General features: G+C 41.0%; 2 protein-coding genes and 1 non-coding gene across 5 annotated transcripts in view; 1 reads left to right on the top strand and 2 right to left on the bottom strand.

Moving 5' to 3' along the window:
- Positions 1–24433, bottom strand: part of LOC125237932 (centrosomal protein of 104 kDa) — a 38883-nt gene extending 14450 nt beyond the window's left edge. Inside the window, 16 exon segments of the mRNA XM_048145173.1 lie at positions 4140–4541; positions 5424–5637; positions 7317–7448; positions 8254–8391; positions 9160–9386; positions 9960–10110; positions 10978–11270; positions 11916–12083; positions 17928–18139; positions 18624–18804; positions 19203–19290; positions 19522–19657; positions 20067–20098; positions 20161–20253; positions 20255–20306; positions 23713–24433. Of these exon segments, the coding sequence (XP_048001130.1) occupies positions 4140–4541; positions 5424–5637; positions 7317–7448; positions 8254–8391; positions 9160–9386; positions 9960–10110; positions 10978–11270; positions 11916–12083; positions 17928–18139; positions 18624–18804; positions 19203–19290; positions 19522–19657; positions 20067–20098; positions 20161–20253; positions 20255–20306; positions 23713–23752 (2559 nt within the window). The 5' untranslated portion in view covers positions 23753–24433.
- Positions 6551–6622, top strand: Trnac-gca. The gene has a single exon. It is a non-coding gene; the product is annotated as a tRNA-Cys (tRNA).
- Positions 24434–26896: 2463 nt separating the features above from the next.
- LOC125237811 (venom serine protease-like) overlaps positions 26897–27899 on the bottom strand; it is a 46291-nt gene continuing 45288 nt past the window's right edge. For all 3 annotated transcript variants that reach the window (XM_048145002.1, XM_048145003.1, XM_048145004.1), the window contains exon 10: positions 26897–27093. In XM_048145002.1, the coding sequence (XP_048000959.1) occupies positions 26911–27093 (183 nt within the window). In that variant the 3' untranslated portion in view covers positions 26897–26910. The remainder of the gene's footprint in view (positions 27094–27899) is intronic.

Here is a 27899-nt window from a genome sequence, read left to right as displayed (position 1 = left end):
CCAACGTAATTTTTGATGGAACAATTATCCCATTTTCCGCTACAGTGAAAAACTTGGGTATCACCATAGATCAAACTTTGTCCTGGTCAGCCCACGTCGCTGATGTTAGCAATAAAGTGTTTGCGTCTCTCCACTCGCTGAGGCGTTTACAAAATTTTCTTCCACTTCAAACAAAAATAACACTTTCTTCGTCATTGTTGCTTCCTTTGTTAGATTACGGTGATATCGCTTTTCTGGACCTTAGTGAGGAGTTGCTTGACAAACTCGAGCGGTTGCAAAACTTGTGTATCCGTTACATCTATGGTTTGCGTAAGTTTGATCGCGTATCCCAGTTCCGATCTCAGCTTGGCTGGCTGCCGATTCGCCGTCGTCGAGACGTGCATGTCCTGTCACTGCTTTTTAATGTCTTATTTAATCCGTCTTCGCCACGCTACCTTTCCGAAAGATTTAGTTACTTGGCTGCTGGCAGTAATCACCGTTTGCGATCTAGCGCCAATCTTGCTCTTGCAATTCCACCCAATAAGACGCGGACATACAGAAAATCCTTTTCTGTCTATGCCGCTAAATTGTGGAATGAGATACCGGTGTCCGTGAGGCAATCCCAATCTGTAGCAGCACTCAAGAATAACCTTAAAAAACTATGGCTTTCCGACACTTAATTTTTTTTTATCGGATTGTTTTTTTTTTTTTTTTTCTTTTCTCTCTTTTTCTTTTTCTTTAATTTTTATCTATTTTTTTTTATTGTCGTCTTGCTTTGTGGTTCGAATTAATATCCATATACTTTTTGGTCTAAGTACCTATATAAATATATATTTTATGAGTATTTGTTTATTTATTATTATATTATTATATATGTATATATTGGTGTATTAATGTAATTGTATATGTATATATTTGTTACCATGTGTATACAAAATTTGCATTTAATTCTTTTAGTGGTTGTACATTTTTGAATTCGTCACTCATCGTTAATTCGCTTCTACTCATTTCCTCAAAGGTTGACTGGAAGAGATCCCATTAAGGGATAAGTCCGCCTACATTGTATATTACTGACTCTGTAACTGTGTCTCTTTTGTTTCCTTTATGTACAATAAAGCTTATACATACATACATAAAAGAGAAATGTTAAATTTATTTCACGTTATACTTATGAATACTACACAGTTCTAACACGAGTTGTAATCGATATTTTCATACAAACATAACCTATGATTTTCTTCAAGGGCAATTAAAGTAGGTATATGAAAAAAATCAATAATGTATTTTTGTTTCACTTAGTAGAACTTAAACATAGCACAATGTATGATAGTGCTAAAATTAAACTACTTACCCCCTTATATTGATTTAAACTAACACGATCTTCACTCATATTATTAAATAATCCCAAAGTCCTTTCAACTGAACGTCTTTACTATAGCAGGAAAGTACGTGAAGCGATTGAAATCAGGAAACATCGTAATTTCAATCAAAATGAAGGGCAAGGGATTTCATCTTCGTGGAATCCAGTGATTAGCAAGTGTAAACGTGAGAAAACTTCCCGTCTCATACCATCGGATGTCGTGAGTGTTGTATGTAGGCAGAGTGGCAACCCTAGCGTAAAAGTGACTGATGACAATCAAGTGCGGGTAGTTCGAAAAACTCGTACAGCTAGAAGATGTTGATACACCTCCCAGCCAGTCTACCCGTGACCACGGACGTAATGTCATGTCCGAAACGTCGGGTTAAATATAAAACGTAAGTTTTACGCGATTAAGTCCCATTTTAATTTAATAATACTTACCCCCTTATTCATAAACGTTCACTAAAGTTATCAAGCCGATAAAGTTCGTTTGTCCCTTTCTATCACACCAATACGCCGAAAAGGGACAAACGAACTTTATCGGCTTGATAACTTTAGTGTGCGTTTATGAATAAGGGGGTTAGTATTTTACAAAAAGTATAAAAAAAGGTCTACACTAAGAGTGTCGCGTCTAGGTGGTCATTGGTCAAGTCTTACTCTATGACACGGTACCTCCCCACGCATGCGCCGCGCGCTGCCGGCCGGAGCACAGACTTTGTTTGGGGTGTAATTTCTAGTATGTTAGCACATAGTAATTCGATGGATGAATTGTACTTCTGTGAACTGTTTTCGATATACTTAATCGAATATATGATGTAATTTTTTCTTTACTACAATGCAAGTGTTTGAGTACCAAGTTAAAAATTTCACTTTCTTTTTGCCGGTTTCATACAAAAATATCGTTTGACTGTCTCTTTTTTTGGGTAATATCAATATTTATATGGACGGATTAAATCGCGTATAATCTTCTTTCTCTAAGAATTACAATGTAAGTATTTTTGCATTCATTTTGATCAGAGCACAACACAACAGTTCAAAAATCAGTCTACCGGAGCTTCTGAGTTCCGTCGCCGACGACGGGTGACCAAGGGTGACCACGCGTGTGGCACAGCGGCACATACGGCTCACATCCAAACGCCGCCGGGCGCATGTGACGGGCCAGAGAAACCAGGGCCTTAGGGCTAGGTGATTATCGCCGCGCTACAAGTATAATATCCTGGCGGCCGCGAGTTCGCGGCCTACTCAGGGGTGGCGCACATTCTCACGGAATGCACGTTCGCATTTTCTATTGTTACTTTACGTCGCGAGGTTTTTTAAGCGATGTCCGCGGGTGGAATGCCTAATAATACTTAATTAAATAGACATATTGAATAAAATAAATACCAAAAGATATTCTTATACAGATCTACTACTGATTAAGTCCCACGGAAAAGTTCAATAAGGCTTGTGATGTTGGAACCTTGAACAAAAATATATAAATACAGCGTATATACCTAGAAAGTACTCAAGACTTGATTATAATAATATAACATTTAATGTGAGTATTAATTCGTTTGGATCCATTGGTAACCCTATCACCGGACGCCGCGCACGTGCGGCTCGTTTCTTTGTAAGAATGTTGTAGGTATTTAAAAAGGCGGCATTTCGGAAACATCAAAGCAGTGGGCCTTCTTTACTTGTGCTATTATATATTCTGTGGCGCCGCGCCGGTGTCCACGTGCGCTCTCTGCAGTGTGCGTTGCCGCTGCCACGAAACGTTTACCTACTCCGTGTAATACTGATAAAAGAAAGTATTGACGTGAATTCACACGTTTCGGAAATGACTGTAGGTATTTTAAATATTTTAGCACAATATGTTTTTTGCCTCTTATTGCCTATTATACAATATATACATACCTACTATGGCAACTCTATCACAGCGCAGAATATGCAGAAGCCACATGGTGGTCTGCGACAGAAACTCAATAGACATTTTTAGAGTTTTTAAAATAAGTACCTAAGTAGGTACGTGAAGTAACATGGTAAATTAAAAAAATATCATTAGATACTTATTGCGAAGGTGTAAACAATTTCCTTCGTTTTGCCACATATGAATAATTACCTATCTATATTAAATTCATTAATCCGTATACATTACATTTTTACAGTACGGTAATACTCACCCCGTTATTCATAAACGTACACTAAGTTATCAAGCCGATAAAGTTCGGTTGTCCCTTTCCGACGTATTGGTGTGATAGAAAGGGACAAGAACTTTATCGGCTGGATAACTTTAGTGTACGTTTATGAATAAAGGTGTTAAAATTTATAGCTACGAAATTTTACATAAAACACCTACTTTAAAATAAAATAAAAAATGTTGAATTTGGTTAACATTATAAAAGACCTCACGCAAGCTGTGCTAATTAGTTCGCGAATTCGTCGAGAGGTGGCGCTAAACACAATTATGCTCATTAGAGAACCTATACTTCTAGCCTAGCCCAGTCTTTAGACTTATGTGAGTAACGTAAAAGTACCTAATAGTTTTGTAGGTACGGAACCCTCGGTGGGCGAGTCCGACTCGCACTTGGCCGGTTTTTTATTGACAAGACATTTTAAGAAGCGCTAAATGTTTTTTAGGTTCGTGGTCGTAGGAAGAAATTGTGGCTACGTAATATCTGTGAATGGACTGGAATCTGAAGATGCCGATGAGCTTGTTAACCTCGCCAAAGATAGGGACAAATATGCGGAGCTGACAGCCAACCTTCACTAGTTGGAGAGGCATTTAAAGAGTAGATAGAGAAAGGTACTGTTAACTTACCTTCTCCGCAGCACTGGATCTTGGAGAATGTTTCGGACTGACAGCACTATCTAACCTCAGCTTATTGTAACACGGATAGTTTGCGAAATCCTTTACAACCCTGCTCGGAGTATATTTCTTGGTTGGAGATTTTTTAAGGCTACTCTTCGACTTGGAGGTCGTGTAGCTTCCGCTTAAGCTGGATGGCGCTAGTGTAGCTCCACTGACGCTAGAAGTCATGGATTTTAGGCTGTAGGAGGAGGTGGCTCCGATGGATGACGTCATCCCGAAGGATGACGTCATGCCGCTGGTGGTGCCACTGCGCGTTGATTGGGCGACGCTCGCGGTTTCTGCTGCGGAGTGAGATGCTGATTGGTCGCCATTTAGTAGCTGTTCTTCTGATGGTGCTTGGTTTAAAATTTTCTGCAACAACAATGTTTTCATGGGATCACGTATTATTTGCGTCTAGATTGCGCAACTTGCGTGACGGGTTACTTAAATCGCGCAACAGACTTGCGTACGTACTGAGCACCTTTGGGGACATTAGGTTAGTACCTAATGCCAGTTAGTACCAGCCGCCACTGTGGCCTAGTGGCCTAGTGGCCACAGTGGCGGCTGGTGAAAATTTCTGCTAGGCAACACTGAGCAAAAAGAAACCTACCTTAACATTAGGTACTTTACTAGTAATAAATTTTAGGCAAACCGGTAGGAATCGGCTTGTATGGACCAGCCACTGCTGCTAGGCCAGCTACTTACTCAATGTTAAATAGTTGAATAGATTCCAAATTAAATGTGGTGTAGATTAGCAAGGGTGAGTTGTCTCTGGAATAGCGGGATACGACACACAACAGTCAACTAACCTGCATGTCAATCCTGTCGAACTGTTGGAACAGATGTCTGTAGATAAGATTTCGGCGGGTCACAGCGTCGTCAGGCGGCAACTGAGCGCGCACCACCCTAGGTGAGAGCGCCTAGGGAGCGAGCAGGATGCGACACACATGACAATCAACTAACCTGCATGTCAATCCTGTCAAACTGTTGGAACAGATGCCTGTAGATGAGATTTCTGCGCGTGACAGCGTCGTCAGGCGGTAACTGAGCGCGGACCACCCTAGGTGAGAGCGCCTAGGAAGCGAGCAGGATACGACACAATCAACTAACCTGCATGTCAATCCTGTCAAACTGCTGGAATAGATGCCTGTAGATGAGATTTCTGCGCGTGACAGCGTCGTCAGGCGGTAACTGAGCGCGGACGATCCTAGGCGTAGGTAGCCAGCAGGAGACGATACACAACAGTCAACTAACCTGCATGTCAATCCTGTCAAACTGCTGGAACAGATGCCTGTAGATGAGATTTCTGCGCGTGACGGCGTCGTCAGGCGGTAACTGAGCGCGCACGACCCTGGGTGATCGCGCGTAGGCGGCGAGTAGGATGCGCTCCGCCGCGGCGCGGACGGATCCGGCCGCATGCTGCGCGCCCGCCGCGCCGCACTCCGCCAGCCGACGGACCGTCAGCCCGCTGCGACGCAAACAAATCACAATATATTTTTAAATTGAAGGAAAAATGGAAAAAAATCATACATCCGGCAGGACTCGAGACTCAAACCTTCGACCTCCTCCTCCGTGGCTCAGTTAGTAGGAACGACGGCTCCAGCAAAGCCGTCGGTCGCAGGTTCGAGTCCTGTCGGAGGTGTGAATTTTTCCTGTTAAATTTAAAAATATTTTCTGCATGATAAAAACACATCACAGTCGGCCTAGTCAATAAGTGGTATTCCTTATTACTTTACAGAAAAAGGGAGAGAGGATCGAGCCAAGATAATTAAAGAGCGAACATGTATGATGACGAAATGCTTGAAATAGTTATTTGTTATACACGGGGGCAAAGTTGTATTTTAACGCCGAGTGTGGAATTAAAAAACGAGCAAGTGAAAGGATTCTATGCGAGTGGTTCGAGAATAGAATCCTGAACTTGCGAGTTTTTTAACACACGAGAAGTAAGATACATTTGCACCCGAGTGTAACACAAAACTTTTCCCCTCACTATAGCGAGGAAACTACAACGCAAATGCGTTTATCACTGCTTCCAGGTCCCACAGGTAGTAAATCATCTTTATTACTAGATTCACCTACTTTTATCAATTTTAAAGCAGTTAATTTGACTTTATTCAAGGTCAAATTACTTATACTTTATACTGGTGGATAAAATGCGTTTTTACCCGCTGGTATAAAAGGACAAAACACGTGTTTCTGAGCTAGTGATGGGAAAAGATAATTATTAAAAGCATAAAACACGTATTCATTGATAACAGCTGACGTATATAGGTATTTTCCTTCCCAGCAGCGTTTGATTAGTCACTGTTTTAATTACCACTTATTTCTTAATAAAAGTGCTTGATAAGAATGTACTCGACATTTTCGACGCTGCAACAGACGGGGATATAGCTCAGTGGTAGAGCAATCGACTGCAGATCGATAGGTCCCCGGTTCAAATCCGGGTGTCCCCTAATATGTATTTTTTTTATTGCGATTAAATTTAATAGCAATTTTGCTCGTTTTATTTTTTCAGCAGTTCTCGAAAAGTTTGTACTAAAAATAAGGAAAAAGTTAAATTAGTTTTTATTATTCCTATTCTGTTACCAAGATTTTTTTGATGAATTGAGATTTTAGTACCTAAGTTTTATTTCATCATTATGGTTCTCTAGTATCTATTTTACTTACCAAATAATAATATCGTCACTACTTTGAAAAAATCTCGTATCTCACAATGCCCCTCAAAGCTCCTCAAAGCTCCTCACATTATCCGATCCGATATCGGATGTCGAAAAATATCCCATACATTACAGGCGCCATCTTGAATTTTTCCATTGAAATCCTTCCTTCCGATATCGGATCGGATAATGTGAAAACGGACTTAATCTTAAGGAAAATGTTCTAAATACTAAATAGCAGTTTTCGTGAGAATTTCCGCTAAAACTTCCCAGTAATTTACGGACATTTTGAAAATGTATGCAACTTGTACATTGCTAGGCCTAGGACTTACCTGTTCTTGTCGGTGGAGATACCGTGGCTGAGTATGAGCTGCTCCAGCATCTGCAGGCGAGACAGCGCCAGCCGATGGTGCATGGAGACAGCCACCTGTTAAGAGGATTACGAGCAGCAGCCGGAACCACCAGGCTTACCATCATGGTAGCCACTGACCTGTTCTTGTCGGTGGAGATACCGTGGCTGAGTATGAGCTGCTCCAGCATCTGCAGGCGAGACAGCGCCAGCCGAGGATGCATCGAGGCAGGCACCGCGCGTACCAGCTGTTGGGGGATTATGTGGAGCGCCCTGCAACAACCGGGGTTATAAAATGACAAGTAATCCTTATCACCGCGCGCCGCATATTGCTCCGAATGACACAAACGCTCACGAAACGAAACGCTCGTAGATATCTATCTCTATCGCTCTTGCGTATTGGCGCGACAGAGTTAGACTACCTTTCGCGGCGTTTCGTATTCGTTTCGAGTCGCAGAAATGCCATTCGGCTACGGGGCTGGGACTCAAGAGAGTGTAGCATGAGAAACATAATTGACAGAATATAATTTATTCGTGAACACAGACAAGACTAATTGTGCAATTCCCGTTTTCTATACATTTTCGGTAACAAAAAAGGAAAGTTTCATACAATCAACCTAGGATATTTTGGGAAACCTAGTGGATCTTGCTCAGCATCATGGACTCTATCCGCCTACCAATTTTTATCCAAATCGGAGACGTGATCCAAATGTAAAAACTAAACGGGAATTGCTGAATTGCACATTACAACCCAAACAGAAAGAAATGAAGTACCACGAAATGGCCTCATCTCAGCGTGTTGCCGGTGACTTCTGATGAGACCATCTAGTGAGAAAAATTCACGGAAGGCAACAGACACAAGAAAAGTTAAAATTACGTCTTATGTCTGCTTTTACTTGTATAGTGAAGGTATTCCGCAACTATTTAATGTTTGTGCTGTAACGCATTTTAGTTTAGTTCTTCAGCTTAGTTTATTAAATCAGGGACCAACCCAGGGTCCAAACTGATGTTAAATAAAGAATATTCTATTCTAAAATAAAATACAAAGTGATCCGTTCCCTATAATATATAAGCTCACCTGACTTGTGGGCAGTCGGCAACTGTGAGCACGGTGTGCTGGGCTGTGGAGTGGACCCTGGGCGCCGGGTCTCCGCAAGCGCGGAGTAGTTCCGGCAGCAGCTTTTCCAAACATCGGCCTACTTCGGCGGCGCATACCCTGAAATATTTATAACCAGAAACTAATCAGGAAGTCGTAATTTTTTTTTAGTTACAAAACAGCGTGGATACCGGAAAAATCTAAAAATACATCGGTAACCGGAAAAATTCAAGGAAGACGAACTTTCTAATTTCTATCGTTGAATTATTAAATATTACAGCCCATGTCCTTGTCCTGCGTACGACGTAAGTGTCGTACGTTGTTGTGGGTTAAACTTTAATTTCCATGCTAGGTGACCCTGGATCTCTTTGCTGAACCAACATCGTATCACTGGAAAGCAGGAGGTAATCCAATGGGGAACCAGTAAATATAATCTATCTAGTAGCTGTGTCTCTAATATGAACTCTCATAAAATAAATGTCCTCTCACCTCACCTGCCGGGCACGAACTTCTGGAATAGCGTCTTCAGCACCTCATTGGCCTGGCTGTAGACCGAGAACACCTTGTCCCTCAAGGCCCGCTGCAGCAGCAAGGCCGCCGCTTGCGCCATCTTGTTGGGAGACGTCTCTTCTTCTTCTTTATCCGATGGAGAACCAGTAGAAAGAATCTATCCAAAGCTATAATCAGCTCTAATAAGAACTCTCCTAAATGTCCTCTCACCTGCCAGCACGGACTTCTGGAACAGTGTCTTTGTAGCAGCTGTCTGTCTTTGTGTCAGTGTTTTTGTTGTCAGCTGTGGACCAACCCTTCTTTATCCAATGGAGAACCAGTAGAAATAATCTATCCAGTAGCTATGTCTCTAATATGAACTCTCATACGTCCCCTCACCTGCCGGGCACGAACTCTTGGAACAGCGTCTTCAGCACCTCATTGGCCTGGCTGTAGACCGAGAAGACCTTGTCCCTCAAGGCCCGCTGCAGCAGCAAGGCCGCCGCTCGCGCAGTCTTGTTGGGAGACGTCTTCGTGCTGCCGTTGGATGGAGATGTCAGCTCGGCGCGCAATCGGGCCAACCCTTCTTCTTTGTCCAGGTAGTTTTTGGAGTAGAATTTCTCCACCTACAGAGTTAGTTTGGTTATTTTATTGGCAAGTTGGCTAAATTATCATCGATTGATGATAATTTAATGTTATTAGCATGAAATAATTTAGGTTATAGCTCGTTAAACACATTTCCTGATCATTTATAGCTTTCTATGTTTATTATTACTACTGCTAAGGCAAATTTGCCAAGGCCAGTGAAAAATTTAACGATCTATGAGTATGATCAACGTGACTAGAATAAAAAAGCTATCTCCTGTAGGTGTATTGGTATTGGTTAGCTCTTTCAAGAGAGCAAGTAGCAACATCTATAGACGTCGTCATCACCACATTAAGCGTTACACTTTAATTGATGTTGCTGTTGCATGATTTAAGAATTTGTGTCCTCAAATAAGCTGTAATTACATAAGTATCCCTTGTATTCTCAAATAATCTGCCTGGAGTAAGAAGAACAGTGTGCGTAGCCGACTGCACAAACGCTCACGACAATATCTCTATCGTAGCTATCTATCTCTATCGCTCTTGCATATTGGCGCGACAGAGCTTGACTGCACTTCTGTCGGCGTCTGGCTAGCAGGCCTGGTTGCACTTACGATTGGATATCCAAAGATGAGAATAGGCAGCGCAGCCTGCTTGCGCTCCCGCTCGTTAAGTTTGTGCGGTGGTCTGGGGTGTGAGGAGGCGCTTCCACCGCCGCTGCACTCCTCTTCTCGCGCCTCGCGAAGGTACTCGTTCGTGTGAGAACTGAAATATGTCCATACAACACCATATACCTATTGTCCATACAGCACCACATTATTAGAAGAAAAATAAGAACAGTTTATGTTTATAACACTTTAAGTTCTCGCGCTTTGTACACATATTTAAAGTCTCACACAGGTCGGTAAAAATAATGTTAATTAATAGCGTTCGACCTGTGTGTGACTTTAGTTTATGTTTAAACATAATTTATATTTAATAAGTCAAAGAGAAAGATATAAAGTAAATTAATTGACCGTGACGTCAATCCTCAGTATTTCATAGTAATTCCATATTAGCAAAAATGGCAAATCATTTTGACAGTTCAGAAAAGAAGCTGGTTTGACTAGTAGTAAACTAGCCTAATACTAACGACGTTTTGTGAATCTCACATTGGTATATTAGGGTGCTCAGTAGGCTGGTGGCAATGCCGTGCTGAACAGGGATGCTAATGCGCTGGGTATGGAAAAGTCCTGGTCACCCGCGGAATAAATCCCTGAAACTTGACTGTTCTCCGAGACCCCAAAACCCGAGGGTATCTCAAATCTCAAACGCTTAAACATGCAACTAAAATCTAACCCCCTTAGGGCAACTTGCACCAAAGAAAATGGAGGGTTAACCCGTCGTTTTATATGGAATTTGACAGATGACAACCCACTAACCCTAAGTTTTAAGTGATTGGTGCAAGTGGTCCTAAAGTTATCGAGCCGATAAAGTTCGTTTGTCCCTTTCCGACGTATTGGTGTGATAGAAAAGGACAAACGAAATTTATCGGCCTGATAACTTTAGAGTACGTTTATGAATAAAGGTATTTTATGTCGTACTCGTATTTATTTCTTATTTATCTTTAGATCTAAGTAAGACTTTACTCACTGTCTCAACGCTGGAAGCAATCTTTCTTCATACGCTTCAAAGGTAGATCTCGGCCCCGCACTTTTGTTCCTCCGCCGCACCAAAGTGCCGTTGGCTGCGTTAGGCGTAATACTTCTCCTAGGACTATCAGTCTCTTTCCTCAGCTCTTCTTCTTCTCTCCTCTGGATCTCTTCTCTTCTTAGGACCTCATCCCTTCTCTGGGTCTCTTCTCTCCTCTGCATTTCGTCTCTCCTTTGGAGTTCATCTCTCCTCAGTGCTTCCTCTCTTCTTTGGATTTCTTCCTTCCTCTGAGCCTCTTCTCGTCTCTCAAGCTCTTCCTTCTTATCATTTCTTCCTTCTGTTCCATTTCTTCCCTTATTTTTTTAATTTGTGCATCTTCTTTCATTTTCTCATCTTGGGTAGTTTGGAGTAGTGGTTGCTGATATTGCTGTGCTGGTTGTTCGTTCTGGAAAAGTTGCTGTTCTATGTGGGGTTCTTCTTGCAGGTCTTTGGTTGGGGACTGAAAAAATATAGCAATATTTGTGAATACTGTTGATCAGGTTACATAAGGACAGGAGTTTCTATTAGGTCAGAGGACATGCTAATAATACTAGACCACCAATCGTTCTGACGAGGGCGTAACCCGATCTCGGCCCATTTTCTTACCCCCTTATTCATAAACGTTCACTAAAGTTATCAGGCCGATAAAGTTCGTTTGTCCTTTTCCGACGTATTGGTGTGATAGAAAGGGACAAATAACTTTATCGGCTTGATACCTTTAATAAGGGGGTTAGTCGCCGCATCAGAGGCCGGTGGCGGTATTATCAGTACTGCTACTTGACACTAGAGGTCGCGATGAACTGAAATTCTAGTGCTTCTTCCTGATTTTTTTTAATGAGCTGATACAGTTATTGATAGAACAGATATTTTGATATATCTGGAAAAATAAGAGTCCTTACCTGAGGCACATCATCTTCATCGTCCTGCTGTTCCTGACAGTCGGGTTCATCGATGGGTGGTACTGGTGAGGGTATGTCCAGACTCAGGGCACCAGCAGCCACGGACGGAGACAGGTGGTGGGAGAAATCGTACTCTTGCGGCATTGATGAGTCGTTGCGGGCGTCCGGCTGGAAAGTAGATTTAGTATTTCGATTATCAGTCAACCCACTCCAACAAAAAGGCCTGATCGGCCTGAGTTAGAGGACACTGCCGAGTAGCGAGTTATGGTGGTCACGACCCTCAGTCATAAGGTTTCGACGAAAAAGAATAAGAACACCAGGGTGAGTAGCCGAATGGCACAAACGCTCACGAAACGAAACGCTCGTAGATATCTATCTCTATCGCTCGTGCGTATTGGCGTGACAGAGCCAGACTACCTTTCGCGGCGTTTCGTTTTCGTTTCGCGTCGTAGAAATGCCATTCAGCTACGGCACCTGTTCATGATGGTCGCCACTTTCGTTCTTAAGACGCTACGATACCCCTCATTTCTCCATACAAACGCTCTCGCCTGTTTCCTCTCTGGTTTTTGAAGCTAGATCAATGGTTTTTTCAACACAGACTTTTATTATCAATATCTGTGTCGGACCGTTTTGCTTTTTTTGATATTTTTGTTTTAAAAGGAATTAGAGCCTCTCAAAGTTGGCCAAAACGGCTTAATTGAATTTGCCAGAAAGAAAGGTGTGGTATTCAAAACTGAGATCAATTATCCAAAAAAACGAAACGGTCCGACACAGATAATTTCCTTGTCATTCTGATTTCCAAATTTCGTAACGATTGGTTAAGTTTTGGAGGAGGAAACAGTCGAGAGCGGAACCTCGATTTTTGCAGTTTTTACGCGGGATTTCGCGCCTGACCTGCAGTTGTCCCTATCGCACCAAATTTAGGGGCGGGGCTAAGTTTTTATATACGTACACTGAAATAAAGTGATGGGAAATACTCGACATCTAATGTCGATAATCTAGTGATGTGAAAAGTTATCGATATACTACGTCGAAATATCGACATACCGTGTTTGACGAACTTTTTTGTTAGAAATACGTACTATTATATGTTCATATTTAAAATTGGTGGTCCAAAAAAGACCAGTCTGCTCCGAGACCACGGGGACAATGCCGTCCTTGAAACGTCGGAGGTTAGTGTTTAAAACATAGTAAATACGCGATTAAGTCCCGTTTGCAATTATAAATAATTATGTGTAAAAATCGTGAAAGTTTCAATCTGTATTATATATTCTGTGGAAATACTAAGTCCATATTTTTATAAGTATAGGTACGTAGGTATAGGTTTATTTTATACATGCATAACTTTTCTCGTTATTGGTTTACTATTAACAATTATAAAGTTATGCTGTATTTTACGATAGATTCCACGAATATTAGGCAACTATTTGGTATTCGGTCTTTTCAGCCATTTTGCCGAAAATTTGGTATTCGGTCATGATTGTTTATTTATTACTATTCTGCCGAACCGTCCTTTGTCACCCATGTTTCACAACTAAAGAGTAAGATGAAATTGACGAGTGAAGATGCTCTGACTGAAACAATTACTTTTCATATTATTAATGTTTACCATTACACACAGAGCACAATCTCATCGGTAAATATTGTCAATTTTACTTTATTTCGACGTGCGTTTATCATAGCGCTCTTGAACACAGATGTCATATACAGGGCCGGATTAAGGGTAGAGCGAGTGGAGCGGCCGCTCTAGGCGCCACTTGGTAAGGGGGCGCCAAAATCGAGAATATGGAAAAATCCATACAAAAAAAATATACATTGCGTGGGCGCACACATAATTATCACAGATCGGCGAGAGGAGTCGGGAATTAATCCAGCTACTTATTGAAAATCTAGATTCAGGTTGTGGAAAGTTGCACCACATTGCCAACTTATACCAACATTCATAAGGGCGCTGTTGCTAGGGCGCCGTAAAAGGAGGATTTTAGCCCTTGACCACCACATTGTTGTGCGGCACAACGACAAAGTTACGTTATCCAAATGCAAAATTATGAGTCTATCCGATAGTTCATGTCCCATAGCGGAGTTCCTCATAAAGCCGAAGGCGCAAAACGTCTCAGAGAGGCGCAATTTTGTGAGTCACAGGAGATGATGAGCGAACTTCAAAGGACTCAGATCCCGAAGGGCACTTAGTGGCAAAATACCGAAATGGGCACCCCGATGGTGACGATCGAGTTCGCAGTTAATGTCTTAATTATAATAGTGATGGCGAAATATTAGTCAAAATACCCTAAAATATGCCAAAGACCGCAGCTCTGCAGTTGATCAAAGCTTGAAAGATCGCTGCTTCCCCGCTAGCGGGTTGTCTCAATAAATTGCGTCAATAGGAAAAAAAAATCGCGCTCGCTTCGCTCGCGCTGACTAAGTATTTACATCACTTTTCTTTGGTTACTTAGGAAAAAATCCGCGCTCGCTTTTTCATTTCAAGTCTGCTTTCCTGACTTGGCCACTATAGTACTCCATTTTGTTCGTTATTTTATGTACATGATATCCACGTTCAGCCCCACAACCATACTAGGGTGCGACTGCAAAATATCAACCCTTGCCCCTTTCGTACTCTGTATGATGAAATCCATAAATTCTGTAGGTATTGCGTTAATCTTCAAATTACGGTAATACTATGAAAAAAATTTCGCGCTCGCTACGCTCGCGTTTTTTTTTATCTACATCGTAAAACTTCTTCCCAAGGGCGCCGAAACTCAAACTCGCTCTACCCTGATCGAGTGCACGGGCCGGCGCTGGTCATATATACATAGCTGGGCATTAACTCGTTAATCCGTTAATCGTTAATTAACGAAGTTAACATTTTGGTTAACGGATTAACTTTTAAGTTAACTTTAAAAAATGTTAACGGATTCGTTAACTTCCGTTAAATTTCTTCGAGTCCGTTAATCGTTAATCCAGTTCCGCACGCGCCGAGTAAAACTTGCTCTGACCGCTACTGTAAAAGCCCGGAGTACGGCGAAACCGAGGATTTTCCCGAAAATTCAGTCTACATATCAATTGGTGCCTTTGGATCACTTGTTCGAGACCTGCTAAAGTTTATTAGTCCTACTGCACCCATCACTAACTGCGAAACAGAATGTAAATCATCAGGCACGACGCATGTCACATAAATCACGCAACCGACGCATCAAGCCAGAGTTCGGCGGGCGACGCTATCTACCAAGTTACCGTGGATCACAACTTCGATTAGAGGTGTCTCAATCCGAGGAACCTACGCACCATGACTACGACCGCTTGAATGACCCAATACCTACGGGTCCAAGGTAAAACCTAGGACTTACCGAAACAACGTATATATAAGTCCAAAGAGAACAATACCTATTTATTAACATTTCGCTTTTACCAATTGGCAGCTGGGATTTTTCAAGAGATTTTGGCAATCTTCGGTCTTTTACAGTAACATAATAAACTTACCCAAAAACTTAATAGTTGATAACTGATGCAACTAGCTACAGTAAAATATTTTTTTATCACGATTAACGGATTATCGATTAACTTTAACTTCCGTTAAATTTGTTGAAATGTATCGCTTTAACGATTAACGAAGTTAACTTTTATAGTAACGGATTAACGATTATCGAAGTTAACTATTTGATTAACGGTGCCCAGCTATGCATATATACCATAGATCAAGCAAACGTATCTACTTAGCGTGTCAAATGAACTCAGTGAAATCCACTGAGTTGTCCGTCTTTACTCGCAGCTTGCAGCTTTCGGGCGTCAATTTTTGTAAGTTGAAGTCAACCAAAACATAAAAAATGCCTCGTTACGTGATATTCAATTGCAACAACACAAAAATTATGAACAATGAAGAGCCTGAGACATATTTAAAATTACAGGCAAGAATCAACTTCAGTACAAAATTTGACACGCTCTGCCCCTATACAAATATATGAATTTGTTTCTTCTATCTAAATTAAGTTCTGTGCTCTTGAATAAGACGATTTTGTAAAGAAAATATCTCCTAGATACATACTATCAATTGTAGCAGAATGGATTTATCCAGGTTTGAAGTTAAGCGACACAATTACGCTTAATTCGGTATGTAAGAAATACCTTATTTTCTGTTAAGTTACTGATGGGCCTTATTTCATACATGCAGCAATTTGGGAAAAGTGCACCTACTTAATGCACAATTGCACATGGACCCAATTTTTTGACCCATTTACACATCTAATTATAAAATGTACATAACATTTCGAGACTTTTAACCGGGCCTTATTTGTATGTAGATTACAGGATGCCCTTAGTTGGTAGATGAAATGAGTGTTATATACGTTTTAATTCTATGGTAATAGAAATGCTGATATGTAAGTATAAATAAGTTTTAAATAATAAAAATATCAAAAGTATCTATACGTTTAAGTACCGATACCTAGGTTTAAATTTAGCTGGCAAATTAGTTAAGCATTTTTATGGTTGGTCTTGTTCTGTGCTAAGCATTGTATTTCTAATGCTAGGTAGGTAATATGTATACACAACCCTAGAAAATTAGAAATATAAGATGCATATGTAGCTTTCCATAAAGGTCCTTATGCTTCATATGCAATAAGATTTTGTTTGGCAGATTTTTTGTTAGAATTCTGCTAAAAAGTTCTAATTACCTTGGAACATAATCCGGTGTCTGGTAAGTATAATAGGTACCAAATTGTTACCTAGTTAAATTTTCCTACGCTGTCACTTCTGTCAAACATGTGCAAAAAAAAAGAATAAGATTCACATACATTTTTGGTAGGTAGATACTGTAAACCAATTATGTAGAATCCTAGGCCACTCTAGAACCCTGTCGTATTGACACCGTCCTTTATTTAAATACAGTAGAACCCGGTTAAAACGATCACGTTTAATACGATTTCCCGCATATTACGCCATTTTACGCCGGTCCCTACAATTTGAGACTTGTTTTCAGACATTTTTTCACGGTTAATACGACTCGCATCCCCGCTTAATACACCATCTAAAACCACCCACCTTGCATTACTTTACAACTTTATTTATGCGGGTGACAAAAAATCGGAACTAATTGTACTGTACTAATTACGCGATTCTGGCGACACCGCCACCCGTAAAGATAAATTTGTAATTTGTCGTCCTAATTCAGCGGTTAGTGCTATAGTTCGTACCTACCTACATACACTTCGCTCATTATCTCTGCTGCGGTGTTGAGTTTCTGAATTCTTTGTCCCATCTTTGGTTCAGTGATGTCAAAAATAAAAAGAAAAGCATTATGTCTCCAAGAAAAAATAACCATATTAAAAGTTTACGATTAAAAATCACAATTTTTTCACGTTTAATACGATTTCCCGTATAATACGCTTTTTTGGCTGGGTCCCCTCAGAATCGTTTTAAGCGGGTTCTACTGTATAGAGTCAGCGCGACGGCGATAAAGACCTAAAAATCTCAAATTTGAATTCGTGCTTCGGTATCGTATCCTCTTAAATATTGGACGTGGCAAATGATAGTGCCAACAATTTTAACTCAACAGCTTCTCCCTTGCGTTCTGACTGACTGAAAAATTCCGACTCTTTTCGTGGGTATATTACAGCAGCGGCTGGTCCATACAAGCCGATTCCGACCGGCTTGCCTAAAATTGATTACTAGTAAAGTACCTAATGATAAGGTAGGTTTCTTTTTGATCAGTGTAGCTTAGCAGAAATTTTCACCAGCCGCCACTGGTATATTATCAAGTCAAATATGTCCAGCTGAAATTATCAATTATTGACAAGTTACTCAATTCATATTCTCTTCCAACTCAAACTACTCGTTTATGAGTTATCTCTAACTAAAAATCAAGACTTCCTGAGTATAATAAGTATATTCTCGTCGACGATAGTAAGTTGTCAATTCAACTGATTTCGAAAGACTAGTCGAACGACATGCCGGGCAGGAAAATTACAAGATTTTTTTTCTCGAGTATAGGTTTGTCTTTAACCTGTGTGTGTTTCTTACCCCTTCCTCCTCAAACAGCCTCATGAGCGCCGGGTCGTCCTTGATCCCCACCAGCGCGTCGGCGATGCGGTCGCGCATGCGCCGCGCCAGCTCGAAGTCGTCGCGCGCCGCCGCCGTGCGCTTGCGCAGCCTCCACCGCCCGATCCTGATGCCCGCCGCTGCCAGCGCTGAGCCTGCTGACTTCAGCCGCCGAGCGTACTCGAAACGTTCTTCTGTGGAAAATAAACATGTTTCGTGAAGATTAATAGATTTACAATGTTAAAATAGAATCGGCCCACGATAACTCTGTAAAGATTTTTAATAGCCCCGCCTCTGCAAGGATTAAAGTAAATGTCATAATTTCATCCTGACGTTTAAAATAACGTCTGCACTGGCGAGGCTGTGAAAATCGTTGCAAACTTATCGTGGATTACCTACATCGAAGAATGGATTAAAGAAATAAAGGCGACTGATCATTATGGACGTCCATAGCAACTGCCAAAAATTGTTTGAATTGACAAAAAATACGGATTATTCGTACCTGCAGACCTCTAAATTTTAAGTTTAACCAAATCTAAATTTTTATGTGTGTAATGTATCGCCATACGATAAATAAATAGGCTAACCACACATTGTGATACATTTCTGACCAAGACGAAGTCTAGGTTATTCAGGGCGAGTAGCACAGCTCCTCAGACCCTTGTAAATCTAGCTTACCACAGACTGCAGCTCTTTTCTTCTCATCCAAACTCCTGACTAGGTCTGCGATCTCGGTGTCCACGTACATGACGAAGGCCAGGTCATCATATGGGGAGTAGCACAGCTCCTTGTTGGACACAGGTGACTTTTCCAGGTCTTCCACCTCCTCGCCCAACACGTTCACTGCCATCAACGCCACCTATGCAATAAGATATTTTAGGAAGCTTTTACATCTTCAGGCACACTGGGACCAGAAGTTAACGGACAACATTTTAACATTATATGTTTTGCTAATATTCTCGTATCATACACGTTGTTCCTGATAATTTGATACAACAAATGAGATGAAGTGAATGGACTAGCACATGAATGTGCCAGGATAGCAGCTAATAGAGTTAGAGACGAACGGCAGTGTTGCTAATGCTAGTCACCATCTGATGATGACGACGACCACTCTTTCAAGATTGTAAAAATGACTAAGAAGTAGTACCTAATTGAAGTGATACTGTTTAAAGTGGTAATGTTTATTTGGAATGTGTACAGGTATTGATAGAACTACAACTCCTGAGGGAATTAATTCTAAGGTTCGTATTTTACCTGGTCATTATCCGCTGCTGGTGGATGCGGGCCAGATAGTTTCAGCTTCACGAATCGAGCGATCGTAGGTTCTGGAAGAGCAGCCGATCTAGAAAAAGACCACGAAAGTTTGTCATCAAGTTCCTAATCACGAGTAAAAGCGTCAGTCAAGAGTAAACAATGTACATTCTGCATAAGACAATTTATATGGGAGCGCCTGAGGGGCTCAATGACGCACCCTAGGGCCTTGGCGCAGAAGCGATTATATTGGAAATTTATGAGCACCTTGGCCCTCTCCATAGGATATCTGGTGACTACCTCTATATATTGTTGTACGTACCTGAGCTCCCTGGTCCGGGCCTGCGACACAGGCTTGGCCAGGGTGACGCGACCCACGCTGGTGTAGGTGGCTCCACAGGGTGTGGCTGCGCCCTCGGAGACCAGACCTCCGGAGACGAGCACCTCTACGCTTGATGCTGAAATACACATTAGGGTTCAGTGTGCCTAGCCGAATGAACAAACGCTCACGAAACGAAACGCTCGTAGATATCTATCTCTATCGCTCTTGCGTATTGGCGCGACAGAGCCAGACTACTTTTCGCGGCGTTTCGTTTTCGTCTCGCATCGTAGAAATCATTATCAGGGCCTAAGGGCGCAAGAGTACGGGAGAGTGATAAAGAGATACTTAATTACGATAATATACGCTATGAAACGTTTGTCAATTCCGCCATCAGATGGTCCTTTTGACTTGAATGTTCAAAAGTATCTATAGATAATCAAGATGCGTAACATAGAAATGAGACAGGGCTGGTTGCATCAAGACGGCTCAGCTCGCATGCTAGGTCCGAACTGTCCCCACGAGGTTACGAGTTGGTTATACGCCACGGATGAGCTGGTGGTGAGCGCAGCAGCAGCTCCTGCGGCCCTGGTTCCTAGCTGTCCTCACGCTACTCACGGATGAGCTGGTGGTGCGCGACGCTGGTGCACGCTGGCGACGCTGGTGAGCCGCAGGAGAGCAACTCGTGCGGCGGGCCGCCCGCCGAGCTCGTGCGGCGGGCCAGCCGAGCGCCAGCGCCGCCGGCCCCTGCGAGTTCAGCTCGCATGCTGGGTACGAGCTGTCCTCACCTGGAACGAGGTAGTTGCAAAGTCTGATTAAATGAGGTGTATTAATGTAATGTAGTCAGATATTTGTTAAGGCAAATAAGGCAAACATGTGTTTCACTAATCACTAAATGCACCTTCTTTACCATTTTAATCAGACTAACGGTAGGTAATATCAAATCATTCGTGAATCAATATTAATCTCAGATCTAAAATTTGGTGAATTTACGTTTGTTACGTACCTACTTACATCTACTTAGTAGTACATATATGTAGTGTGACTTAGCAAAAAATGATTTTAGTTATGAATGAAAGGAAATAGGTCGCGCGACCTGCGAATCATGCTTCCGTATTGTAATGGAGACCAGCCCACTCTAGCCCAAGTCTATGTTTCTGGCATTTCTTTGTACTCAGGCAATTCATTGACGCAACACCAGACACAAAAGACTAACCCCCTTATTCAAAAAAAATACTGAACTGATTAGTTAAAAAGTGTATTGTGCCTTTCTCACAAATACGTGTCAACATTACAGATTAATATTATTAGCCAAGTACCTACATAAGTATCATAATTCAGGTTTACTCGTATAAATCGTTTGTGAATAACGCCATACGTGTATAGACGTTACGTATGGGATTAATTTATCAATTGTCCACGCACTTTAGCAGCAAGTAATACAACAACTCCACGTTAATACCAGAACAATAAAATGTATGACACCTAAACGATCGGCCGGTCGATATGTCGCAGCCCTAAGCAAAGTATCGATTTGAAGGCATTAATGATGTACCACTCGTTCGCTGACAGACTCGTCTGTAGAGCCACGTGAATTCAAACCTTACCTCCGTTTTATTATGCTTTCGAACGGTTTTGTGTAGACAGGGGCTTTATTCGACACGGTAAAGAGTTTTCGTGTCGATTTTCCGTTGATGCGGACAACATCGCAAGTTTCCAAATAGGTATAAGGTAAGGTTTCCGGCTTCGCCACCAGTGGGCTTGATCGCTTTTTCTTTAGTGTATGGTATCTATTTCAGTTTAGGTATAAGGTATTTAATTTTGGCTGCCACGTGACAGGCTTAGCCTAGTGTGGGGCACAGGACAAATGTACCTAATTGTAATTATTCTTCTTATTCTTAGGTAAATATGATACAATAGACTACTATTAGCAGACTCGTACTAGCAGCTGATACCTCTAAATATTGAACATTTTTTAAATCGACTACGTAGCGAGTTTCTAACGTAACGGATAGACTAAGAGTTAAAAGATACATTATAATCTGAACTGCAAGACTGTGTAGTAAACACTGCAGTAAATAAGTAGTTCAATAAAGCATTGAAGGTCGTCTGTTTAATTTCAGTGCTCGCACGAGGTTATTAAAAAACTTATTACCAAAGTTTGTACTAGTTTGTAGTAACACGCGCGAGTTAGTAAACTATCTATATTTGGGTTGAGACTAAGCGCTTTTAATCGTAAAATCATGACTCTCATCTCTCATACAGAGTGTAACAAAAATGGTGGTGATCCGTTTAAGGGCGTATTCAGTATCGTATTCTGATCAGGAAAAAGTAGAAGAAAAATTTTTTTTCGCGAAAAAAATTTTCATTTTTGTATGGGCCGGGCCGCGAGAATCGGCCGAACCGCCATACAAAGGTAAAAATTTTTTTCGCGAAAAAAAAATTTTCTTCTACTTTTTCCTGATCAGAATACGATACTGAATACGCCCTTAAACGGATCACCACCATTTTTGTTACACTCTGAATAATTAAGTATGTAATAAAACAAAGTTATAGACGTTATAGTTACAAACTGAAATAGATATCATACACGAAAGAAAAAAACCACAAGGCCGAGCCGGGAATCGAACCCGGGTCTTCAGCTTACGCTACGCGGCTAACGTCTTTACCACTAGATCACCCGCCCGCCGTGGTAACCGACGAAATTTCTATAGTGTATGTTATCTCTGATAAGGCTATATAGATGGATGGCTGTATAGATGGCAGCACAATCTCTCTTAGTTATACCGCAATCCTGTAAAGGATTCGTATAGAAGGTGCAAGCACACATTGCTGGCCCTTAGAGATGGTCAAAGGCGCCTAGCCTTATCAGAGATAACATACACTAGAGAAATTTCGCCGGGTACCACGGCGAGCGGGTAGTCTAGTGGTAAAGACATTAGCCGCGTAAGCTGCAGACCCGGGGATCGATTCTTGGCGCGGCCACGCTCAAGAATCCACAATTTGAATCATTTCAATATTGCAATCTTTCGTTTGCTCGGGCTTCAATTGGCACGTGCGGTTAAACAACTTTGCCCCTTGTAAAAAAAAATAACTATTATTTGTTCCCTAAGTTGTAAAGTTATAGTTAGTCTGAACTTTGAAATAAATTTACTCGTTCAAATACGAAGTATATATTCCTTTATGTTTATGCGCTCAAATATAATTTGTGGTATAGTTGTAGTTACAAGTGTGCCGTTCTTATGTAAAATGACTGTATAGAATATTCTCTCAAGGAAATGGGAGAATACTATCAACGGCACAACTATAGTTGTAGTTCACGCGTCTCTACGGGTCACCGTAGCGAGCGTCGTCTACGAGAGTTCGTAGCGGCTTACCGCTTGATACCTACTTAACCCATTCAGCGCTCATGACGACTCAACTACCACTTGGCAAAAGCGAAGCCTTTTTCCTGTCTTTGGAAAAGTTTAGTATTGACACCTATGACTCTAAAACTTGGCTACGAAATATGTTCACAAATTCATCTTTAAAAGTTTTTAAGACTTAAGTCTCGGCGTAAACAAGAACAAAAGACATTCGAGTTTGTATTGTATTTTAAGTAGTAAATCTGCATATAAATAGAAACGGTAGAATCCGTGACTCTGGTAATTTTGTGCCTATGACACGACGAATCTTAAGATAGGATCAGCAGATAAACAGATAAAGGGTACTTAAGGTTAAGTGATATGGTAAGAAATAAATTAAAAATCTGCTCGCTCTTCAGTTTTTGAATACATTTTATTCGTATAAATAACATTCCAAAAAGTGTGCTTAATAGACAACCGAAACGAGTGACAATAAATTAAAACACGACTGAAGGGAGTGTTTGAAATCGACACAAGTTACGAAATTTTTCTTCGCACGTGTACCTATTGTATGCCGTTTTTCAGTATATAAGGGCCTTTGAAATTTCGATATTGGCACATAAAGTATCACTTCTTTCACTACTGCGATAAAAACCATCAGCATCATCATCATAAAGAGTTAATCTCTTGTCGGTGGAGTATTTTCTAGCTTTTTCTATCCTGTGCCAGCTCCTTGACTCTTTAATACGACACGGCTCCAACTTTTTTTTCTTTTTCTAGTACCATGTGTACCTACTGTTTTTTTTTCTTTTATGATTTTCATAAATATTTGTATATTCAATGCACTTACTTGTTGCGTAAACGACGTGGAACGGGATACGTTTCGGCATCCCTTTATTTGACCACCATCACCACTGCTCCTGAGTTTCCCATCACCAACATAATAAAACCACCAACAAAAAACCACTAAATAAAAGGACACTTCTTTCGTCAAATCATAACTAAGAAGGTTACATTTCACTACATTTACTGGGATATTTAGTGTAAAGTACCGGAGAGCTTGCGAGGAAATGAAAGAAGAATGGGAAGTCAGTGGTGAGAGGAAAATCAATAAGTCCGGCGCGAAGTTGGCTCGCAATGAAAATTTCACTGTTTGGTCACAGCGCCATCTGTGGACGGCATGTTAAAGTATTTCAGGGCTCTACCGGAGGGTTCGCGGGCGGCTCTATAATTAAAATGCTATAACTTGTTATTAGAGGGTTAGGGCCGTGTATTAATGAATGAATGGATAGGTATTTTATGATGGGGCTATTTTCAATTAGTTTTAGAAATATTTTTGGGATGTTTAGAGAATGCGTACCTATAGGAACAGTGTGCCATACTGTCTATGTAATTTGATCCCGTTTTTGTAATTTGCACTAATGTTTTTAAACTTTTCTATTTTCAACCGACTAAGTAGACCTTATTCTTACCGTTTAGGTCATATATTTATGCCACTTTGTCGGTGTCCATAGTTTATTACATTGACTTATTTTATTCTCGAAACTAATGATGAGTGTGTATGTAGTATGTCAAACGTGTACACCGTGTCCAATAAGTCCGAATACTCACATTTTACCTCAGTTCTAAAGATATAGGGATCACAGGCCATAAAATTCTTATTTAAACTAAAGAGTATATTCCTCTTAATAAAATACAACCACAAAGTACATGAAATTTCCGAAGTGTCTAAGAAAAACAAAGAGGTAAAGTGCCAACAAAATACTTGCTCGGCACGCAGGTGACGAGTTATTTTTCATAAGGAGAATCTGTATGTGATAAAACAGACGCCACGTGTCCAAAATAAACTATTATGGGTACCGAGGATAGATAATGTTCCGGGCAACTAGAAAAATGTGCCTAGGTTCCAGAGCTCACCATCGGCCCAGGTGTGGGATGCAGTATGTAAGCGAGGTAAACTACCTTCAGTACTTACAGATAAAAGCGTTAAAATCAACGTTTTTTTCTTTAAAACCAAGGTTTTGGAGAAAAAATGCCTTAAAGTTAAAAAGGATGCTTGGGAATGAGTATCATGTGTCCCAACAAGACGCACCTCCAGCACATTCGGCAAATGGTATTCTAGCGTAGTTTCAGACTAATTTGGCAGTTTTTTATCCGAAACATGAGTGGCCACCCAGGCCTCCAGGTTTAGGTGTATTAGACTATTTTGTATGGTCATACATGCTTTGAAGACTAAATTTTTATAAAATCATAAACCTAGATCATTTCAAAAAGGTTATCGAGAGTATTTGGGATGAAATGTGAAGAAAACGGTGCGTGCCGCGTGTGATCCGTTTGAGAAGCGTTTGAGGCTGGTAAACAAGTTAATGCTGGAGTTATTCCAAAACATTTGTTGTGAATGTAGTAAATAAGAGTGTCATTCATAAAATATAATAATAATGTAGTAACTATTTGTTCATTTTGTTTTATTGGCTATTTGTGCTGTATTCAAACTTATTGGACACGGTGTATGTGTGGTATTAGTTTATTTATAGCAGTACTTAGCTCCAAGTGTGTTGTTCTGTATCCAGGCGAGCTGTGAGGTGCGCGTGTTGTTACTCGCACGTGTAGCTGTATAAAAGGGGTACCTATATATATACACAGGATACATCACAACCAAAGAGGATCGAGTATTAAAGAGCGTTACTGTCAAAGCAAAATGTGTAATCACAGTGCATAGACTGCCATCTCTCCACACAGGCTTAAAACTTTTGAACCTCAGTTTTGACAATTTGGCCCATATTCTGAGCTTGATATGTTTTAAAATGACAAATTTTAATATTAGCGCCATCTAGCTGAGCCTACCCCAAAGGTGTAACGCCATCTAGGTCACCACTGCTTTATCTATATGGTACTGAGGTACGTTTTTTTCTTAGACTTTATCCGTCTAGATGGAGTTATATAGGTCTTTGATCACAACACAATCACAACAGTTTATTTATAGCAGTACTCTGCTCCAGGCGGGGTATAATAATATCAAACAGTGTCTTGTCTAGTCACAGTTTATTTCCTTTATTTAAAGCAGTATTCTGACCCAGGTGTGTTGTTCTGTATCCAGGTGAGGTACGCAGCGACCCGGGTGTTGATGCCGGGCTGTGATGTAGTATGAGGGTATACAAACACAGAATACATCACGACAGTTTATTTATAGCAGTATTCCGCTCCAGGCGTGTTGTTCTGTATCCAGGTGAGGTGCGCAGTGACCCGTGTGTTGATGCCGGACTGTGATGAAGTATGAGGGAAGTATGAGGGTATACGAAGATAGAATACATCACGACAGTTTATTTATAGCAGTACTCCGCGCCAGGCGTGTCGTTCTGTATCCAGATGAGGTGCATAGTGCCCCGTGTGTTGATCCAGGGCTGTGATGTAGTATGAGGGAAGTATAAGGGTATACAAACACAGAATACATCACATCAATTTATTTATAGCAGTATTCCGCGCCAGGCGTGTTGTTCTGTATCCAGGTGAGGTACGCAGTGACCCGGGTGTAGTATGAGTCTGTGTTTATATACCCTCATACTTATGAGGGTATACAAACAAATATATGCCGGGCTGTGATGTAGTATTCCGCTATACAAACGCACGTATACAAACACAAAATACATCACATCAGTTTATTTATAGCAGTATTCCGCGCCAGGCGTGTTGTTCTGTATCCCTGACCCGTGTGTTGATCCCGGGCTGTGATGTAGTATGAGGGTATACAAACACAGAATAAATCACGACAGTTTATTTATAACAGTATTCCGCACCAGGCGTGTTTTTCTGTATCCAGGTGAGTGCTGGTGACCTGCATGTGCAGCTGTTTGAAAGAGGTGTATAATATCAAACACAATAAATATATCACAACAGTTTATTTATAGCAGTACTCCGCGCCAGGCGTGTTGTTCTGTATCCAGGTGAGGTGCGCAGTGACCCAGGTGTTGATGCCGGGCTGTGAATGCTGTGATGTAGTATGAGGGAAGTATGAATGAGGGTATACAAACACAGAACACATCACAACAGTTTATTTATTGCAGTATACCGCGCCAGGCGTGTTGTTCTGTATCCAGGCGAGGTGCGCAGTGACCCGGGTGTTGATGCCGGGCTGGCCGCGCTCGGCGCACATGCGGCCGTAGCTGATGATGCCGCCGAGGAAGAGCAGGCCGGTTGACGGGTCCGAGTAGAGTGCTGGGCCACCGGAGTCATCCTGGGTACAGGAATAAGTTAGTAAAGAATAATAAATATATTCTTACACAGATTGACTGCGTCCCACGATAAGCTCAAGAAGGCTTGTGTTGTGGGTACTCAGAAAAATACTTATACAAGGTGCTCGCGAGGAACCCATATAACTTTAACGGCATATTCTTGGTCACATTTTAAGACTAAAATGACATATAAACTTTTCTAGATTTCGTCTAGTTTCAGAGTTATTGCCAATTAAAAAAAAACATTTCGGTATTGTTACTCAGTAGAAAAGGTCTTCTTAACGGCGCTGATGCGCAATTGTGGAGCATAGTCTCACAGTAGTCATTGATAAATGTCAAAATGTGACAAGAAAAACTTCCAAAAAATTTGGTTTTTAGAAAAATTTATTAAGGAACTCATTTTAATTGCCAACTTTATGCATAAAAAATGCTTTTTATGTGAAAATACGTCCAAAAAAGTTGAAAAAAAAAACAAAAAAAAATTTTTTTTTTGCGAAAAATTTTAAAATTCATATAACATTTTTTCTTTCTTTTGGCCTCAGAAACGCGTGGTTCAAGTTATGCAGGTTCCTCGCGAGCACCTTGTATAGGTATTTAGGTATGCCTACATAGAAAACATCCATGATTCGAATTCAGAACCGCGGTAAGTTAGTAAAGAAATTTGGTTTTGCCATAAGGATTGGCAAATATTTTATGTAATAAAGTAACCTGTCAAAGTGTCCTTATGGCAAGCGACAAAGCGTGGCTACGAAACGACACCCATAGAGTATATTGAATAAGTAGTATGGTATAGAGTTATCAGTCAAGA

Source organism: Leguminivora glycinivorella, chromosome 22, assembly GCF_023078275.1.
Source record: "Leguminivora glycinivorella isolate SPB_JAAS2020 chromosome 22, LegGlyc_1.1, whole genome shotgun sequence".
In the NCBI taxonomy this organism is placed as follows: Eukaryota; Metazoa; Arthropoda; class Insecta; order Lepidoptera; family Tortricidae; genus Leguminivora; species Leguminivora glycinivorella.
Note: the sequence above shows the minus strand (reverse complement) of the source record. Positions and strands in the feature narration are given on the sequence as shown.